The sequence below is a fragment of the Hyalella azteca genome, unplaced genomic scaffold (genome assembly GCF_000764305.2).
Source record: "Hyalella azteca isolate HAZT.00-mixed unplaced genomic scaffold, Hazt_2.0.2 contig9924, whole genome shotgun sequence".
In the NCBI taxonomy this organism is placed as follows: Eukaryota; Metazoa; Arthropoda; class Malacostraca; order Amphipoda; family Hyalellidae; genus Hyalella; species Hyalella azteca.
In genome coordinates, this window is record NW_025939980.1 from 82,839 (window position 1) to 104,627 (window position 21,789).

Below are 21,789 nucleotides of genomic sequence, written 5' to 3' on the forward strand. Positions count from 1 at the left end.
CACAGTCCCGATTCGCAAAACTTACATTTCAGCACAATATGAAGCTGTCGTACAGACTATATAAATTCGAGAATCCAGCCCAGAAATTAGAAAAAGTTTCTCGCGAACTGGAACCATCGCATAAAATATACTCCCATTCTAGTACAACGTATACCTGAAGAATCAAAAGTTCATGGAATAAATTAAACAATGCAGGTCAGACTCGTGAATTTTTTATTTCAATGCTGGCAATGAGAGGCGAAAAACTCATTTTCAGAGACGATGCCAGGACATGAGGATCATATTGCACGGAGCCGCCGCGCTCTTTGGACACGAGTTCGTACTCTTGCTGCCACAGAATCTGCGTCCAAAAAATTGACATTTAAAAATCGCATAAAATTTGCTCTAGGTGGGAATGAAAATACGAGCTAGTATGTTTTACTCTGGTGAAAACGATCTTTAGCTATTCATTTGGTAATATGAAGAAAGAACACTTGAATATAATAATAAGAAACAAGTAACATTGAGTTCAAAATTAATAACAGTAAATTATAGGTTCTGGAAGCCAAAAAATCGAAAATAATACACTAGGACCTGGCAAAACTCACCCGAGGGCAAGGTTTCTCTTCCAATGATCCAGGCTTAAAGCAAACACCGATGATGTCACCGCCATAAGCATCGTGGAAGATCAGTGCTATGGAGCCAATGCGGTCCTGAAAAATCGGTTTTTATTAAAGTTTTTAGGCGGTTAGCCTAAGTTATTCTTCATTAATACATCACCGCATTTGTATAACACCTGAGACGTTTCAGGAAATAAACCCAAGATATATAAACCACATTGTAACACAAGTTAAAACCTTCATAAAAAAGATTCCCCATTGAATTACGCTGTACATACACGTTCGATTACCTTTCGTTCCAAACAACAAAATGCAGACTTACTTTGAGCACCTGCAGCAAAGTAGTGTAGATGTTGACTTCTGCAGGAGAGCGTGGCTTACAGATGGTCTGTGTTTGGTCCTCGCAGGTCATCCTCATTAGCTTCACTTTTTTGACATCAAAATTGAGATTTTCTTCATACCGGTAAATATGCTCCGGGTTCAAACGAATAACCATGTCGAAGTATGATAACGATGGTTGAAATAAAGACTGCAACAAAGAAATATATGTAAGCAAAATACAAGAAAGAATTTGAGACAGGTATTTGACATTAAAAAAGCTGACGGTACAGTATTCGACATCAAAGGCTTTTAGCACGGAACGTGCAAATATGTTACTTGCATATTTAAAGCAAACGGCAGTGGCTTTATATCAATCTTTAGGATTTACTTTCGGCTTTTGTAATAAAAAGCAGATTTTAATCTACACCAAACTTCAGTCTTCATTAACACAAGATCGCAAGAGAACAACTAACTACCGTGAAAAATTGGAAAAAGTTCAGTTTCCAACATTCCGTGCAAGAAATCAATTTCGAACCAATCTTTGTTCGCTCAGTTGCCCATAACTAGCATCTCATTGGCTATCATTGGAAAATTCTTCGAAAATTTTCTTTTGTGCATCACATATACGGTATGTCATAACATTGGCTGCAGCTATAGTAGGCACAAAATAAAAAAAAATTGTAGATAATCTACTTGAAGAACAAAACGAATATGGTTGCAATTGTACATCAGGGAGCAACATGCATGTTAAGAGTCAACTCACAGCGCAGTCGAAAGCAGGATTAGCACAGTTGTCGGTGTAAGAGGAGAGGCTCTGCGTTGCAAGGAGTTTGGCGAGAGCCAAGACGTGAGCGTTGGGACTCTCACGGCTACAGTGAGACACCAGCCCATATCTGTGATATAAAATCAACGTTGATTAACATCAACACTTCCGCGCAAGAGCTTCAAAAACAGGCTGCCAGGAATCGAATTAGGTTTTTGTTTGCCAGGCATTATTTATGAGACAATTAATACTACTACCTCCTTCATGCTTAGTACCTCTCTTCTATTATCGGCTCATTCAAATTGCAATTTTAATCTACAAATTAAAGTAACTACAGCTACGATAGCGACGATTAACTCGAGTACTCGACTCTAGAGAACTCATAATTTTTACATGAGGTGCAGTGGCCTGCACCTGAACTTAATAAGAGTTACTATAGCTATGATAGCGATGAATGTCTGGAGTACTAAAGTCTATAAAACTCGTCGTTTTTACAGTGACCCTCACCTGAACTCAAGGGTGCTGCGACTGACATTCTCAATGCCATCAGCCTCGAGCTTAGCAAGGCTTCCTCTCACGTCATACGGCGTCACCAAGAACAGCGGCGGCAAAGTCGACCGCTGATTGTTGAAGCGCAGTTGTAGTTCGCTCATGTCCACAGCTACAACACAATTAACATCATTTGCAAAGATTCAAATGATCCCACAGAAAAGAAAGCTTTCAACCTCAATAAAACATTAAATGCTAATATTTTCAGTTATGGAACTTATACATTAAGACCGGATTTAGTTGATCCCTGAATATTTATTAGCGTTTGAGTACAGCAACACACCATGAAAGTTCTCTCCGACGCTTAAGAAGAAAGGAGTTGTGAGGAAGTTCGTGTTAGCGAGCAGAGCGAGGAACCGCAGCAGCCCAACCGCCGGTGTGTGTGGCACCTGAACAAGAGTTACAGTATTACAATTTGCATTACACAATGAATGCAAATAGACAATTTATCAATTAGACGTAATCACGAGGTAACAATTAATGTGTGGAAGTTCATTATTAATTAGACGTTATCACAAGGTAACAATTAATGTGCGGTAACGAGAAGTTCATGACAGATAAATGAAGAAGTGAATGCTTATTATAACTCACGTCGAACTGTCCAGGGTTGAGGTAGAGTTGAGCCACAAGGAGCTGGGTCACGAGGCAGGGCACGTGAGGCTCCAGCAGATGACAGCTCAACCAGCGGCGACACAGCCGCACGGTGCCGCTGTACGATGAGTACTCACCCCCAAGACTGAAATAAATACTCATATCATCAGTTTGCTCAAATAGCAAGTTCGCCGAGAATTCAAAGGCAGGGAAAACGTCAAGTAAATTCTCCATTAATTTAATTCGATGACGACATGATTAATTTACGGTACTTGGCGTTTTCTTTGCTTCTGAGTTCTTGGCAAGGCTGAAATATTTAAGTACTAAAGACTCAGAGCTTCGACACTCAAATGGTCAAGGATAGCAGACACAAATAGCTTTGAAATGCCATGTGGTGAAAGGAAAGATAACATTTTCGTAATAAGACAACTTCCATTTGGGATCTGTGTAGAGGTGAGCCGAGCCTCTGAAATTTTTTTCTGAAATGAACATTGAACAGTAAGATTTTATACATCTAAATACGCATCACTTGAACAAAATTATTAAAAAGCTAATGTGAAGCAAGTTATCCTTGATTGATTTCTATTTTCATTGAAGCAATTAGGGTTTAAGCAAAAAAATACTAGTTGCTGTAGCTAAATCTAAACGTGGCAATTCCGAATTCCAGTTAGCCATACCACCCAAAAACATACGAGTACCCAGCATCACTCAATATCTGAGATCACACGGGCTAAGGAAGCTCGGGTGTTGGAAACAATCAGAATACCAAGAACCACTCACCCGCTGAGAGCTGACACGATCCTTGGAGCGACGGTGGTGGCGATTTGTCTGGCTACGGAGGCAGGGGTGTCTTTGAGGCTGTCATCTTCATCGTCTTCTTGTTCTCCTTCGTCAGCACCCACCTGACGCAGCAGCGCCACCTCGCCCTGGTAAGTCACCTGCACCGCAAACACCCACCCACGCTGCGCAGGGGAAAAGGTAAATAGCCTATGAGGTGGCTTCATAAACGTATCTGCAAAATACCTGCTCCACAGCCCTAAAAATTGAGGTGAGAGAACCACTTAATAATATTTTTTAAAAAATCTCCAAGCTGACACAACTCAACATAAAGGACCATACTTACCATATAGGATGGAAATATCTTTCAGAAATAGCAAATCTATCAATAATTGTTTGCATTTGAGCAAGTTATTATACTATCATAATTAGCTTTAGATTTGCAATTTATAATATATACAGGGTAGCAACAATTAATGAAAATGAAGTGTAGGTATTCAATTGATGAAAACGCTAAAAAAAATAACATCTCCATGACTCCAGGAACAACGTGTAATAGCCTTTCAGAATCCCTGAATACATGGGCTTCTTGGCAACTACCCAGGGAAGCACAATGCCACCCAAAATATCTATGAGTAGACGCAACACTCACTATAGCGACGAGTAGGTGCGAGGCAGTGAGGGTGGCCGTGAAGCCCTTCTTCAGGAGCTGCTTCATCATGTGGCAGTGGAAGCCGCGCTTCATGACGTTCACGCGCTCCAGGTCTTCTGGCCACTTGCCGCTCCTTTCCAACGACACAAACACTGACGAGAAAGTTGATTCGTTAGAAATGTTATATTTTCACTTAATGAGGCGAATTTCGAACAGGTCATGGTATGGAAAGAATACACATCTAGTAGTGTTATCAATATTCAAGTGATATTTGGTGTTTTAAGACAATAGAGATCATCCATAAATTGTCTTAAATACTGAAAATTTTGATGGAATGCATAAAAACATGAGATATTGAAATTTTTTGGGTGAAGATTTTAAATACATTTAAAATGAATTGAAGGGGAAAGACAGTTCCGACACTTGAAAAAAATTAGGCAAGACGTGACGTACCGGTATCTGTCAAAATACTAATGAAACTAGACGAGATTGCAGCATATACATGGTGATTCATGGAAATTTCCCGATTTGAAAGCTCAATAAAAAAATAACTAGTAAAGATATCATTACAATATAAATTTTATTGAAAAAAACATAACCTAAAATTTTTTATCACTTAGTTTTATAAATGGCATCGCACAAATGACGGCCCCCATTGTCATGGATAAATTGGCCCACATTTTTGAAGTTCCTGTCAACTCGCTGAAGCTTATTGACCGGTATGTTGGAGATGGCTTAGCGTACTATGTTCTTCTTTAAATGAGGTAAGGCCCTAGGACAGTCATTGTAAACAATTGATTCAAGATAACCCCCATAAAAATCAAACTGAGCCAAATCGAGGGATCGGGCCGGAGAAAGAAGGTGACTTGGTAAGGAGATAAAGATATAATGGAATGGCTATTAGAAAAGCCCGTCTCAACAGCAAACGCACGCTGCTCACTTATCCAATGCATAGTGGCAACAGACTAGGTGGGACAAAAAAGTCATGACCTTGCCCTTCATATGGAATACTTCTCAACAACATCTGGCTTCGCGGAGCGAAATACAAAACAGGAAGTTTATGTGAATCACCCTGTATATAATGCTTTACCATTTAAGATCATACCTTCGATCGGATCAGGAGTTTCCGCTAATTTGAATGCCTTGGATTTCTGAAAAATGAAAATAGTGAAATTAGCACGCTAGCTCTCGAGGTAAATTTTAAACTCAACTTGTATAAAGGGTGTTCACGATCTATTTAGAATTTATTAAAACCAAAGTCAAAGGGACTGAAGATAAATACTTAATTTCAATATACGATCAATTATTTGGCGAGTTAATCTTGTCGATAAATCAGAAACTCGGACGGATCTGATGCAGACAAGCATTCGATATTGGAATAAAATTGTTCTATAAATTATAACTTCATTTAAACTAGGTGTCAAACATCAACAAACATTATCCTTTGTCATATGACAACGTATTGACATCAGTTGACAATGACAATGTCGATTTTAGGAGTCCACTTGAGCTCAGAAGTAACGTAAGATTTCATGCATATGTAACCCATATGGCGTATATGTACTTCCAGTGATATTAAACTTGATGAGCTCGTTAGTTTCAAACCCTGAACTCACAGGCAACTGGGGATCAACACGAGGTCTTGGGAAGACCTCACATTGCGCCAAGACAGGAGCAGAGCTCGCGAAGCCCGTCACTGAGAGGTTAACATCGAGCGTTCGAACTTGGCTGCACAGCTCATCATATGCTTGTTCTGCCTGCATGCAGAGCGTCTCGCCCGTGCTGTACCTGCCACACAAATACATGTGAGAGTGTCTGCCATGTATAGGGTGTGATTAATTAAAAGGAATTTATTGAGTAATGGTTTTTATTTGAGACCAAGCTTAGAAATGGACATTACATCGATATGGTGTGATTAAATAAAAAAGTATATGAACGTGATTTTCTTTATTTGAGATGAAGATTAAAGGGAAGACTCCCTTCAAAAGTGTCTGTTAATAAAAGGTAATTATATTCGTGATGCAAAGATAATCATCGTTAGAGAATAAGCCTAAAAAGTGTGTGAGAAGTCAATCAAGCTTTAAACATTCATACTATCACAGTGAAGACCATTGGGGACCATTCTAGTTAAAAAAATATCTAATTCATAAAAGACTCAATTTCAATACGCATGAAGCAATTAATTTATTAGGCCTCTTCAACAGTGAAAGTTATAATTAAATGCAAATTAAGAATGAATTTTACATCCAATAGAATTCATTTACTTCATTACTTTCCTGTAAAATTCACAGAATTGTACATCCAATAATTGAATCGCTATCTCTAAAATCACCTCGTTGGTCAGCACATTTCCGGATCACGGAAGTGTATTTAAACTGCAGGATTTTACAGGGATAACGCACGTGTCATAATTATAAATGAGCTCACCTGACGTGCTCATCGATGGCCGTCGGTAAGCGCAAGACGTTCTCCAGCTTCGGGCCGACTTGGAACACGTCGCATCGCGGGATCATCATTAGCATTTATCGAAGTACGTATGAAACTTTCAGCGAAGCATTAAATGCGATGATGAATAAAATCAAAATATAATCAACAATAAATTTATTGATAAAAATAATAAACTCCAAGCGCACGCGGAATCAGAGAAGAAAAAGTTGACGCTTGTTATCGTGTATTTTGAATTTTTTGTTTTATTCTCGTAAGGTTAATAGTCAGTTAAGTTTTGAATTAAACGTGAGCTTCTTTGGTTTTTAACCTAGCTGTCAATGGAGCAGATGTCCACAACGTTTCTGTTTAGCTTACAAATAAGATTTGCAGCTTCTTTGCACCCGAAATTCACGTCAGTTTGCGGCTGAAGCAAGACTGAAGTTGTGCTGTGGTACCTGCGCTGTGGTACCTGCGCTGTAGTGCTGTGATGCGGCGGTGCCTGCGCTCTGGTGCTGCGACGCTGTGGCACTTACGCTGTGGTCCTGCGACGCAGCGGTACCTTCGCTGTGGTGTCGAGGCACTGTGGTACCTTCACTGTGGTGCTACGGCACTGTGGTGCCTTCGCTGTGGTGCTGCGGCGCAGTGGTACCTTCGCTGTGGTGCTGCGGCACTGTGGTACCTTCGCTGTGGTGCTGCGGCACTGTGGTACCTTCGCTGTGGTGCCGCGGCACTGTGGTACCTTCGCTGGTTCTGCGGCACTGTGGTACCTTCGCTGTGGCACAGTGGTACCTTCGCTGTGGTGCTGCGGCACTGTGGTACTTACGCTGTGGTGCTACTGTGGTACCTTCGCTGTGGTGCTACTGTGGTACCTTCGCTGAAATGAGCTCACCTGACGTGCTCATCGATGGCCGTCGGTAAGCGCAAGACGTTCTCCAGCTTCGGGCCGACTTGGAACACGTCGCATCGCGGGATCTGGAGATGCCTGTGCACAATATACGTAGAACAAAGTATAAGCCATAGTTCATACAAGGGAATTGAATTTCTAACTTAAAGATTGAGATAAATTATTATAACGAATAAAATCGATACATAAATGAAAGAATTTTGAACGCAAAATAATGCGCGAATTTTTTTGCAAATACTGGTGTTACATGATGAATAGGAGTAGTAAACGAATCCTACACTTCCCTCTAGGTTTTATTAGGTCAGTTATTTATCCAGCAATTCCCTTCAGACGTTTTCCCTTCTCAATGGTCACCTGGACAGTCACTAGACAACATATGCTTCACCCTTGACCAACAATTATTATATTTACAAACGACGCAGATCACGGACATGGAAATACATCACTTATTATGCCAGAAATACTTTAGAAGGCAAAGCGTTCTAAAGTATTTCAGGAACGCAAAGTATAAAGTATTTAGAACGCAAAATATGTCCAGGTGCTACAAGCACCTGGACAGCAAATGCTAGGCTAGTTTGCCCGGTGTTCAATTTATCGCTAATTCTGCCAGAAGTCCTTTAGAACATGAACCTCAATGGTCACCTGGACAGCAGATGCTTGGCTATTTTGCCAGGTGTTCAATACATCACTTATTCTGCCTGAAATACTTTAGAACACAAAGCTCAATGGTCACCTGGACAGCAGATGCTTGGCTATTTTGCCAGGTGTTCAATTCATTACTTATTCTGCCTGAAATACTTTAGAACACAAATCTCAATGGTCACCTGTACAGCAGATGCTTGGCTATTTTGCCCGGTGTTCAATTCATTACTTATTCTGCTCGAAGTACTTTAGAACACAAAGCTCAATGGTCACCTGGACAGCAAATGCTTGGCTATTTTACCCGTTGTTCAATTTATCGCTAATTCTGCCAGAAGTCCTTTAGAACACAAAGCTCAATGGTCACCTGGACAGCAGGTGCTTGGCTATTTTGCCAGGTATTCTACGGCAGTCGCCGGCGCCCTCGCTACCGTCACCGAAGGCGACAGCCTCGCATGCCGTGCCGTCCCTGAAGCGCCTCAGGCTGCTCAGCTCGCCCCACAGATCTCGGAATGCTGCTGGGTCGTCTGCCACGTCCTGGAAATATCAGAATTTAACGAAATTTATTTCTCACTTTCAACAGTAAAACTGAGTCTAATGTCCTGCCTCTGAAAGTCTGGGTTTCTATTTTCTAAAATTCACTTATATTTGTTTTGGACAAAGCGGCTGCTTCATTCTAGTGTTATTCTATTCAGTTGCGCTGTCGTTTTTTCTATATTTTTGTTATTAAATTAGGGCAATCAATTCGTTACAAGTAGGTATAAAGTTTGAACACTGAACTCGTGTCACCATGTAAAATGCAACAAAACTACAATACAAGTTCAAAATTACAATAAAAAGTGCAAGGTAATATATGATACCCGGTAGTACTCTGTTTGTTAAGAGTGCTAAAGAAACCAAAAGTTTGTACTGTAAACACTGTGCGAGGAAGAGATGTAATAATAAATCTTGAAAAATAAGAAAATAAATTCGCATTCAAATGCGAAAAAAGAATAAAGAAAACAATGAAGACAACTTTTCGACAATACACAATAATGAAATAGGACGCTGATTAAAAATTTAAACGCTTATTACTTTGATCAAGAGACTGAATGCAACGGCAGGATCGAGCCGCAGGCCTAGCAGCATAAACTCGGGATCTTCAGGAGGATTTTCGTCCACATCCCAGGCTTCATAAGTGACCAATTGAGGAGCAATAAGCCGGGCACGCCCAGTCAAACCCTTCTCCAGTACAACGATCACGCCATCAATAATGGGATGCATTTCACCGACGGTCGCGTTTTCGTCGTCAGTGTTGGACGGCGGCGAGAAAAGCGAGGGGTGAAGCTGGTTCACCAAGTGACCAGCAGTGGACGAGTTGGCCGAGCTATAGAAATGCGTCAACGTTTCCTTCGAGATCCTGAAAAAATTTTTCATTATATGAATTGCGATAATAATAAAAAATAAATGTCAGCAAAAGTGGGGAACATTCAACTTGAAGTCATGTTATATAAGAAATTGACAAAATATCCACAAACTGAACTACAAACTAAATCATATTACAGCGGGAAGAAAATATAGATGTGATATTAAATTTTCGGCGTGAGCAAGCAATTACCTTATAAAAAGACTCTGGTCGAAGGTTAGATGGAAATCTGTTCTTTGGATGAAGAGGCTTTCGAAACTCTCCCGAGAGTCGGAAGAAAGCACTGTAAGGCCAAGCTTGGCTTCTTGCTGAATCTGCTCACAATAAACCGATATAGTTTAGTCTAATGTATAAGTACCATGCATGCACAATTTTAACAGGGAGTCTTATATGTAATTTAGATCCGAGATATAGGTATACAGAAAAAATCTCTGAATATTCAGGAGCTCGAATAAACAAATCATCAACTGCTCTTTCAAAGTACAGAGCAGTAAAGTAGGATTAAGCTTATACAACATGAATTGGCGATTGACAATAGTAGTATACCTATACCTAGTTTTCTCATATATTATCAACCATCATATTAATCATAGTAGATCTAAGTCTTCCTAAACACTGACCTGGGAGAGTATATGTGGTGACACAGTGGACGTGAGGTTAAGATATCCTGAAGGATCAACAAAGACGACCTTGTAGTGGAGGTGGTGCCCGGCGACAGGCAAGACTGTGTTGGCGAAGGGGTTGGCGGGCGCAGAATTTTTGTTCAGTTCGTACAGGCTGACGCCAGTTTTATCCCAATTACATTCATGCTCTGCAGAAAAAAATCATATGCATTGTGTGAACATAAATGCAGCACTCATATAGCAGAAATTGGTTATAACTCGTTCTTACATTTCATTGGTACAGTAAAAGTGACAACTGTTTGCTTACTGATAAAAACAGTCTGAAATTTGTCTCAAAATAATCATTAAATACATGAGAAAAATAAACCTAGAAAAAATGAAAAATATTATTCGATAATCAACATCCAAAACTAGTAAATATAGGGTAAGCATGAAATTTTAATAGAGTGCCGGCTTCAGGAAGGACCTACCTAGATAATTAAACCCCCAAAGTTGGTTAAATAACCATAAATGTAGGCTTACAGAAAGACTTATATTGATAATTAAGCTACATAACTTACCTAGATAATAAAGTTACGTAACTTACCTAGATAATTAAGCTACATAACTAAGCTTGGTAATTAAGCTAAGTAACTTACCTAGATAATTAAGCAAGACTCTGAAGACCTGATATGCGCTCATCTGAGCATTGATGCGTCGCAGTCGGTATAGGAAGAGCACCAGCATCGACACCACGTGACCCGACATCGAGCCTCGGCCCTGGTGGTATACAGAAATTCTCACCTTAAACTGAAAATACGATGAGCATCGAGGTACTGCCGAGATATAACGACAAACCTTTCCTTTAGTAACATTCATATTTATATCCGGATTTATTCAGCAAATTTCCATCTTGTTTGCATGAAGATAACTTCAATGTCATTTTCAATCTATTTATCCTTCAGAATCTTCATCAGATGAATAGATTTCCTTTGTAGTGTCTTCAGAAAAGCAATGTTCCCTTTGCAAGAACAACAGTTCGCGACCAAATCGTCTATAGCAGCAAAAAATTTCACTTCAATGCGTGTCATATAATCAATGAATGTATGTACAAATGAAACAATTGGCCCTGAACCGATTGCTCTGCCATTAAAACGATAGCAGTGGACACTGCGTTTACTAACGGATCAGCTGTGAAGCTAAAGCCATCAAATAGTCAATACCACACAAGTGGAATAATTTATCACAACAAATATTTCATTACGAAAATTGCACTGTACATTCACGAGGTACAAAGTCTCGAAAGGACAGTAATGAATTGCGACATTGAAGCTATCGCAAGACTGTGTAGCAATATATACTGTAGATATAGGTACGCAATTCAAAATTAGGATGGCATAACAGAGCCTCAACCACTCCTTAGTTAACAGCAAAAGAGGCATCCAAATTAAATAAAGAGAGAAGAAGTTTAGGTCATGAATCCTGGCGACTTGAGAACTTAGTTATGCATTACAGAATTAATGCTTGGTGATATAAACTGGATGAGACCAATAGTACCTATAGGTGTGGTTTTTTTAGTAATTTTGCAAAATAGCCATTACATGCGCCCTGATCTCTGTCCTGTTCACGTCTTGTAGATACCCAATCTTCGTCACAGTCCAGGTTACTGGCAAGCTTTGCAGCACCAGAATCTTTGCCGAGGCTAAATCCGACGGCAACGTGTTTAGGGTACTGGCAAAAACGTGTGCAAAGATTTTCTAAGATACCGAGAATTTTTTATCTTCTTAGCAGTTTGTCTTTTTCTTTACTAATTCAGTTTTCCTTTCTTCTAACCGTTCTTCCACATCAGCCAACTGAGACACCTCCTCTTGGCCTCCGGGTTGCAATGTAATATAAAATAAAAATCAATGTGCGCAAAAATTTTCGTAGATAGAAAGAGACGAACGTTACACTAACCTCATTGAGATGTCGCTGACGCAGCCACACTTTGACGAGCTTGACGGCCTGCAGGAGGCCTGGCATGGCCGGCAGTGTGCTCTGCAGGAGGCTGTTGTTGCTTGCCAACGCCAGGTCAATACCGCACAAGAAGTTGATGCCACTACACGAGACATTTCCTGCAATAACACATTAACTTCATCAATGCTGCAATATCAGTTATTAATAGCATGTATCAAACGTTTAATGACATATGAATACAGGATAACAGTTAATGAACAGGTTAAAAGTTTCATACGACCAGTCCTCCATGTAGCAATATAGAAACATAAATGAGAAACTACTTGACGCTGACTTCACCATTGGTAGACAACTTACCTTTAGTCTTGATGTTAAGCTTCTGTGGTGAGAACGCGTGCACCTTGAAAGCAGAGTCAGCAGGCACAGGCAGCAGCCTAATCTGCCACTTACCCGCACCTCCAGTCAATTTGGGAGTAATCTGAAGCAACATACAAATAATGGAAAGATGGTTTAGGTGTCTCTCTGTTTTTTATATAGAAGTAAATGAAAAACTTTCAAGCACACATTCAGAAGCAATGCAATCTTTGAAACGTGCATTGATTTATTATGACATCTACTCCATCCAGTTGCATAATATCAAGTTAAACCATAAATATTTTTGAAAATGAGTTGCTAATGATTTAAGTTGCTTGCTATTAAGTTAAACCATTTATATCTATGATAATAACTTACCAATAATACCGGTCGCAGGGGTTCATCGAGATGGCGACTCCAGTGCATTTGTGCCACCAGGGAGCAGCTCTTCAGAGACTTGGCGATGTGGGCTAAATAATGTGCACGCTTCAGGAGCCACCGCCCATCACGGTGATCACCAGCTTCAATGCAATGCTGCAGCAATAATACAAATGATTAGGAACAATTGAAGCCAAAGGTAGAGATAGCCAATTCAACCCCATAGAAATTATATTAACAAATTGTGCTCATAAAATAACTTCTCAACAGTTAGCAAGATAAAGTACCTAGGTATAGAGTTATTAATGTGCTGAATGCCATACAAACCACTGGTGGGTTTTTGCTGATTTCCATCTGCTGCAAAACGACACAACACATGGGCTGGTCTTTTATTAAAATAAACAGAATATTTAATTGACTCCCAAAAGTTGGTATTATTGGTATATTTATCACACATCGTGTTGATAATAAGATATACAGGCTTGAAACAATAGAAAATGTGTTTATTGTATTTGAATACCAGAGACAAAGCATATTTATTATTTTTAATTGGAGTGTTTAATTGGAACCTGAAGTGAATTGTACTAAGAGTCAGTTGGTAGTTTCAAGAACAGCATTCACCGTGTTAATAAATGAGCACAACAGAAAAACAAATGTGAATGCTTACATAAAGATAAGAAAAATCAATGACCTTTATATTGAGGAACACAAGTAAATATACCGGTATCACATGTTTTTAGGTAGACCCTACAGTTAGAGCTGAACACATAGATATATTCCTAAAGAATTAACCACAAATAGTACATAATATCCATTTTAATTACAATCAGAAACTTGCCTGTGGCACTTCAACTTTAAGGTCTATAACTTTGCTGAGAGTGGTGATGGTTCCATCAGCATAGGAGCCTGTACATGCAACACCAGCAGGTGGAACAAACTCAAATGTGCCCTGAACCCCAGGCAGCCAAGGCAGGGGGGCAGTGACTCCTTCATTTGAGTACGAAGACCAGTCACTAAACTGAAATAATTAGAACAATTATTTCCATGACAAAGACCGGCTATGGAACATGAAATTTTCCACAACAGTAATATAAAAAGCTGCATTGCAGGGATATATAAAATCCAAACTATACTCAAAATATTCCATTAATCTTGGAATTTTATCAAATAAGTAAATAGGAAATGGATATACGTACACACTCAGAGCATAATGACAACTTACTTTAACAGAAAAATATTGCTCAAAATTAATAGATCCTAAAGAAATAGCACACAATACTCACAGGAACAGCTTCACTTGCTGTGGGCAGAGCAAGAAGATACTCAGAAAACTTGCTGATCCATTGATCCAAAATCACCTTGTGCTTTGCTTTGATGGTCACTTCACTCAGGAGAGTCTCAAGCTGTAATGCATAATTACAACTCAACTTATGATAATAATTCTGACAAACATGAACAAGCTGAAATGAGAATTTCTGTGCACACTTCACAGGAAGTAAAAACAATATTCAATGAAGAAAAATTAGGCAACCTAAAAAAATATATTGAGGCAACCTTCTATTTCTTCATTGATTCATTGAGAAATAAAAGCACTTTAGGAAAAGCCATGGCTCAAATTAATTTATTAAAAGGTATTTTATGATCATTTCTATTAATTTTGACATTACTCAGCAAATACCGATAACTAATCATAACTAAAAATTTGAAAAATAATAAGTACTGGGATCATCAAGGAAATAGAAAATCATACCATGTAGGTATCCTTATAATGTTAATGATAAATTAATAACCTAGTGAGGCCCATGGCACACAGAGCAGGGCTTTGCTTTACGTTTTCAAAATGGTTCTAAATCTCAAGTCAAACTGGAAATAATTTAATAAAATTCATTCTAAAAATCTTCAACTAATTTCAATGACCTATGAATATATCACTCATATTTTATTGAAATCAGTGATACAGATAGCCAACAAAATCATTGTTTCTTTTAACACTGATAAAACTACTGCTGAACGTTATCGATCAAAGAAGGTATATTATTAGATGAGTTTCAGCCTTCCTGTCAATATTCCCACCTGTATTCTGAAGAGGCTATTATTATACAGAGCCTTTGTTTCCTTCATGAAGATCAACTCTTGAGTGGAAGGAAGATCTTCAACAATCCGCTGGTGTTTTGCAAGCGGCCCATCCTCTTCCTGAACAAAACGTAGTTATTTGTTAAAGAAAACAAATGAATAAATAAAAAAATTCATAAATAAAATTTATACAGGAATTATTTGAGCAATTTACAAGTGCCATTAAGTATTCAGAGCCATTTACAAGCCGCAAACTTATTTACAAGGTCCTGTTCACGTGCTACCCCAAATCTCTAATTTTACCCTAGAAACAGCACCATCAGTAATATTTGTCTTTACTTTAGTAGCAACTGAACACATGATAATGAAGTCTGACCTGACTGCAACTATGCAATCTTCAACAAAATGTTTTGGGTTGACTCCAAACCATTACCTTCTGCAGGATATTTTGTCCTGAGTGTTGAAGTCCAGCAGATTGCAGAAGTTAAAAATTGAATGAAATGACACATTTGCAAAATGCCAACTGCAATTTTTTCAAATGAAAATACATGATGTTAGAGGCTAGAGCCCTGAGATTTCATACCTACTGAAATTATATGATATTAGAGCCATAGATTATTTAAAAAAATAGGACTTTTCCCAATCTGCCCTGGGCGGTGTCCCGTAATATATATATAGTCAGATGGGGTAAGACAGGACCGAAATCACTAACAAGCCTGTAGCACCTATACCATGAATAACTAGAAAACCCTAAACCTGTCACAAGGTGCATTTATGCAATGGGCTTCTAAGCTACAACTCAGACGTTTTGCTTCTAACATAGTTTTCTGTACAGATTAAGAAAAGTGAGCTGGTCCCATCATACCCCATTGGGGTAAGATGGGACCAGGCTGGGGTAAGACAGGACCAACTGGTAATTCTTATGTTACAAGGTTTCTAATAAAAGTACAATTCTGATATTTAATATTATCCATCCAGGACCAACTGGTAATTCTTATGTTACAAGGTTTCTAATAAAAGTACAATTCTGATATTTAATATTATCCATCTAGAAACACATTATTTGATTAAACAACCACTTGTTACTGTTTTGTGTTGTGGGAAGTCATTTCAAATATCAGTCACATTGGAGGTTTTGTCACAAGAAAACTTTGTTGACATTAAATGCAGCCATATGATCCATTTAGTCTTTTGAGCAAAAAATATGGATGATATTATATAGCTGGCATAGTTAATTAATGTCAGGCAGTGATGGTAGCAGGTAGGAATGCCAAGTATGTCTCAAAAGTTGCTCATTACTTGAGGTTACCTGCCTACATCCACAAACCTGGCCGAAAAATTTTTTGTCATTAGACAGAGCTTATTTCCTAAACAGGGTTAACTATTTTGTGACCCTTCTTCACATAGGTTTTCTTTAAAAATTAGCCAGAAATTCAATATTTGCAGAAGAGGGTTGAAACAAACACTGAAATGACAGGCAATGATTGCTCTAACATATTCTTTTGTCAAATTAAATTTAGTGCAATTAGAATGCACACCATGGGCAGGTCCTTTCTTACCCCATGGAGGCTGCGATCCTGTCATACCCCATTTGACTATACCCCGTCTAGTAGAAAAGGCCACAATTTTTTTTTTTTTTTGAGGTTGACATACACAAGTTCCATCAATAAAATTTTAAAGCTCACACCAGTCTGCAAGTTTTTAACTTTTTATTGAGCAAAATTTTTTAATATGGCAAATATTTTTTTTTTTTAATGCAGACCTTATCCTCAGCAAAACTAGGGTACTTTGCCAAAATATAATTTTTTAACATTTTTTCAGTGATTTTTAGGGCTAGTAAATGTATCATGTATGATTTCTCTATTTTCTCAACTTCCTTCATTTAATGCTACAGTACATAGATAGGAAAAATGTTGAAGTTTACACCGCCATTTCTAGGTAGTTTTGCAATACCTATTTCAAAACAGTTTTGATGTTATAACAGTTTTAAGCCAAAAAAAAGGACTGTCCCAATTTACCCTGCCAGTCCCTTATTACCCATATGATGGTATCAAATAATCTACACATATCAAGTAGGTAGTACCTAAATTTGTTGTTACAAATTACAGTTGTTTAGAAAGTAAGGCCCCTAGCAGGCTAGCAGCTGCTTGAATTTTTATAGACTGACACTGACTGGGTCTGGGAGGAAGAGAGGTTTTGATGCCAATTAAATCAGAACATTTTACTGCTTACCTGATGAATAAATGTCCGTTTTGTTGCTCCTGTGCTCTTCGTTCTATGAAGAGGTCTTGATGCATTCCCATTATATTGAGTTCCCTCACCATCAAACTCATCTACAGGGGCTTTGGCCATGTTCAGTTTGATCACTTTTTTCGTAGTAAAATTTGAAAAATATTCAATTGCAGTACACTAAACTATTTAGGGAGCTAACAAAAAACATATAACAAATAAGTTAGAGCTTTTTATTTGGCATTTGAAACGAGTAACGCAACCGCGACGTCACTGACCAAACACAACTTCGTACCTAGGTATAACACCCAATTCATTCTGTTCGCAAAGTTTCTCGTGACTGGGATTTAGATTATCAAGCCTGGAACATACAATTTTCTCAATCGCAGAAAATATAACAAGAATGGCAGTTTAATTCGCCACCAATTTTAATTATCACGCTAAACTTAACATTTTAGAATGTTTTCCGCGCCTAAAATTTTTCAAATCGAAACCAATTTTTACCAAATTATCTACGAAGCTATTTATCCACAATACACTCCACTCCTGCTATCGTTATAAGAACTATTTTCGTCCGTTTCCTTTTCACGTAAGGCGCAACGCGCAAAGTTTAAGTCACCTCTTTGCACGCTTTACTAACTCAGTGTGTAGAGCACTACCTGAAAACAAAGCTGACGAAAATAATTCTAATAGCGCTTGCATGAGCATATTGTGAATATATAGCTTCCTCTTTATTAGGTCAAAATCTGTTTCGATTTAATAAATTTGATGCGTGGAAAACATGCTAATACTTAGCATTTAGCGCGCTAGTTAAAACGAAGTGGATAAAATAAATCTTTCGTAAAATTATAAGCTTAATGTCAATGGATATCCCATTATTAATTTTGCCTTCATCGGTTTCGAATTGACAAACATATGCGTGTAAAACCTGTTATGGAAATTCGTCCCATAAGTGTCGATGTAGTTACCTCATTATCACACATATAGCGTTTCTGTTCGCACAATCGTGAACCAATTTACTTTTTGACATGATACTTTTCGGGCAAACATTATAGTCAATGTCTCGCAACATTTTCAACTAAAATTACGTCTTATTATTTAGATCTTGAACGTACATTTTTCAGCTTCATTTCACGTTTCATTGTTCTGTTCTTTCCACATCGCCAGAATCTCCAAACACGTTTCCAGCCAAGATAGACGTTATTATAAGGATACAATTCACTGACAACCAAGCAAACGAAATTTTTTTTATCTTTCCGCTAGATTGATTTTATACTCTAATGTTTTAAATTCCGAAGAACGGGAAATCAATAACAGTTATTCCGATTTCTTAGGCATGTAATAATAATTACAAACACCAAAAATTGCCCAGGCGTGGGAATAAAGGAAACAGACGTCGCTTGCGACGTTTTTGTGATATAACTGCCGATGGTCTTCATTCAGCCTCCGTTGTGCGTGGCAAAATTTCCTGAACAAAAATTTCCTTTCATGCGATTAAAATTTCAACAAAGTCGTTCTTAAATAAATTAGTTCAGCAGTGTCATTGTGTACAGTAATATAATAATTTTATTCAGGGCTTGTCTCGATGTTGTATTGCTCAACAGGAGCATCGATCAAATAACTACTATGTCATTATGCTGAAAGCGTATACAATATGGTAACCATAAAATCTTTGAGACTCAGAATTTGCTACACAATTGGTGTCAAGAAAAGCCTCGCAGTCCGCCAATCTCCGGAATTGTGCAGCTTGTATGTCAAACTTGCATGGAAATTCGTCTGGCGGGCCTTTTGACCTGAAAGCCAAAATTATTTCTTATATACTGGAATCTGAATAGGGAATTCGAACAATAATTTGCTTGCAATTCCTATTTTAAGCAGCCAGTTAGAGGATAATATCCAAATTTACATTTATTATCAAAAAGAGGAATCATGCGAATTCCTACAAATTTACTCGATCTTCAAACATTCCTTTGCATTTTCTTTTTTTATTTTGAGTTTTTTACAAAAAAAAATTTTCAAGCGTAATCTACCATTTATAAAATCGAATTTAATATTAATCCATGTTATGTGAACACTGTTACAACTTCATATTATATTATATTATATTATATTATATTATATTATATTATATTATATTATATTATATTATAAAAATCCTAGATGAGGCATGGACGCATAAGCGGCTGTACGTAGTAATCCGGCAATAAGTTCATGAAAAAAACTCATTTCAGGCAGAGATATTACCCCTCATGTTTTTTTGACATCGGTTATAAATCGATTACTTTTTGGTTCATTATATTAAAAATTATGCTGTTTATTCGGGTCTAATATCACCGTTTAATCGTTAAAATCATGTAGAATTAGAACACTTCTTTAGGCATCAAGGTCTGAAGGTCTTGGGACGCTCATACGTTGAAAGGCGATAGATGGCAAGTGTTCGGTTATCAAGACGACTAATGCAAGAAATTAATGAACCAAAATAGGGTTCAACACTTTGCAGTGTGCCTGTAAGAACTGCCAGACTATGCAGTGGTGTTCTACCGTATGACCAAAGATTTGTCATTGAGATCAATGGTGACTCTTGAGGTGCAAGTGACCTATTTGGTCCACGGTCTTGCATGCTCTTCAGATCATTGAGTGTTACGTCTATTTGTCCCAAATTATGAGCTTTTTTAACTTCTTCTAGAACATAACTTCAACCATCTTCAAATACGATTAGATTTTGAATACGCATTCCCTTCTTCAAAAATAAAATTCAACATTGTGAGCCTGTGTGCAAAAAATATTCCAAAATGGAATTTTTCTGGGCGTCCCAGCAGTTGGAGCGCTAAAAATTTTTGGTACGTTTCAAGATTATTTCAGAATTGAATTGATGCTTGCTTCTAAGGCCATGAAACAGAGTTGAGAGAGGTGTACTACCGAACAATACAGTGTATAATTTCCTCTGCACAAAACATTATTGGCTGCTGTCTGGAAGCTCGACATCCTGTCTTACTGATCATCAATCATTTTTCATCTCTTCATCTATTCTTAACATCCATATTGATTGGCCACTCCATTATTTTTACTGATAATGTACAGCATAAGCATAATATAAAAGGTATATATTCGAATAATTTTTTTGCGCGCGTGACGTCAATTTATCATATTTTTGTGCTCCCAATAAAATCAATAAATTATTAACATAAACTCGAGTCGTGGTGTATATAATATGTATCTCACCAGGAAATATATATTTGTTCGTACACCGTTCCCTATAAAAGTTTCCCCCATAATGAAATATACAAGAACGAAAGTCCCATGGGTTTCGTCCGTCAAGAGAAAGAATTATGATGTGATGATAGAAGAATTATGATGTGATGATAGAAGAATTATGATGCGATGATAAGAAGAATTATGAAGTGATGATAAGAATTATGATGTGATGATAAGAAAAATTATGATGCGATGATAGAAGAATTATGATGTGATGATAAGAAGAATTATGATGTGATGACAGAAGAATTATGATGTGATGATAGAAGAATTATGATGTGATGATAGAAGAATTATGATGTGATGATAGAAGAATTATGATGTGATGATAAAAAGAATTATGATGTGATGATAAGAATAATTATGATGTGATGATAAGAAAAATTATGATGCGATGATAGAAGAATTATGTTGTGATGATAAGAAGAATTATGATGTGATGACAGAAGAATTATGATGTGATGATAGAAGAATTATGATATGATGATAATAATAATTATGAAGCGATGATGGAAGAATTATGATGTGATAATAGAAGAATTATGATGTGATGATAAGAAAAATTATGATGCGATGATAAGAAGTAAATAAAATGGTGATGGAGTTGTCCTTTGAAAAGTTTTCATTGAAGGTACATTGAATTTACTTTGGTCTTTTCTTTGTTTTTAAATTCTTGGTGAATGACATTACAAATTTAAAGCAGGTACTGACGCCTAAGTAACAATGAATTACTGGTTTGAATCTCTATTTTTTACAAATGGACAATATATTTTGTATGCAGGATTTTGTTGAATATTGTGCCTCAAATCTTAAGAATCGTGGTCTTTCCTTCACAATCATTCAAATGAGTTACTTGCCTCATCAATTGCCTTAAGGATAACTTTAATAATCACGTAACCTAAACATCAATGATATATCTTTCCTTACAGCTATGAAAAGGAGAACTATAAAAATTAAATTATTCATAAAGAAAAAAGTCCGGTGGGCTTGAATCCACTAAAAACAACATAAATTATAGAGCATTTTAAATTAATGGTATATGTCTGTAACCAAAAAGCTTTGCTCGAAAAAGTTTGGCAAAATATAACATGTCAGCGTCCCATCCTGTTCTTGACAGTCATTAGTACAATAAATGAAGACGACCAGACACACTTTGACTGATGAGGAGCCGCTATACGCTTCCTTTTATCCTCTACATTTCAGGTTTGAAGCCAAAAAAATGTATCCTATAACCTACATATCCAATGTCTACTAATCAGTATTCTTTCATAAACAGTTTTGAAAACTATTCAATGTCTCGTAGAAAAAATGTCCA

At 37.5% G+C, this 21,789-nt stretch overlaps 1 protein-coding gene across 2 annotated transcripts; it reads right to left on the reverse strand.

Annotated features, from left to right (window-relative positions):
* Positions 1-196: 196 nt before the first annotated feature.
* Positions 197-17,539, reverse strand: LOC108682908 (nucleolar protein 6). Of its 2 annotated transcripts, XM_047882221.1 has the most exons (25): positions 17,223-17,539; positions 14,991-15,110; positions 14,201-14,320; positions 13,756-13,935; positions 12,918-13,073; positions 12,543-12,663; positions 12,186-12,343; positions 10,889-11,009; positions 10,248-10,438; positions 9,820-9,941; positions 9,297-9,621; positions 8,590-8,759; positions 7,628-7,661; positions 6,680-6,738; positions 5,869-6,040; positions 5,358-5,403; positions 4,253-4,404; positions 3,604-3,785; positions 2,824-2,968; positions 2,516-2,621; positions 2,191-2,344; positions 1,684-1,813; positions 922-1,128; positions 588-692; positions 197-340 (listed from the first exon to the last, which is right to left on the reverse strand). In XM_047882221.1, exons 1-25 carry the CDS (start codon positions 17,340-17,342, stop codon positions 197-199), a joined length of 3,540 nt encoding a protein of 1,179 aa, XP_047738177.1. In that variant the 5' UTR covers positions 17,343-17,539. The 2 variants fall into 2 exon arrangements, with proteins under 2 accessions (XP_047738177.1, XP_018027652.1); XM_018172163.2 differs by lacking the exon at positions 6,680-6,738 and having other exon boundaries at positions 7,569-7,661.
* Between the last annotated feature and the right edge of the window lie 4,250 nt (positions 17,540-21,789).

What these genes read in the sequence shown, in the direction of transcription:
- LOC108682908 (XM_047882221.1), bottom strand. Translation starts at nt 17,342, where the DNA reads ATGGCCAAAGCCCCTGTAGATGAGTTTGATGGTGAGGGAACTCAATAT. An exon ending in GCTTAACATCAAGACTAAAG is followed by an intron (nt 12,344 to 12,542) that starts GTAAGTTGTCTA and finishes GTGTTATTGCAG; the next exon opens with GAAATGTCTCGTGTAGTGGC. An exon ending in CGCACCTACTCGTCGCTATA is followed by an intron (nt 3,786 to 4,252) that starts GTGAGTGTTGCG and finishes TCCCCTGCGCAG; the next exon opens with CGTGGGTGGGTGTTTGCGGT.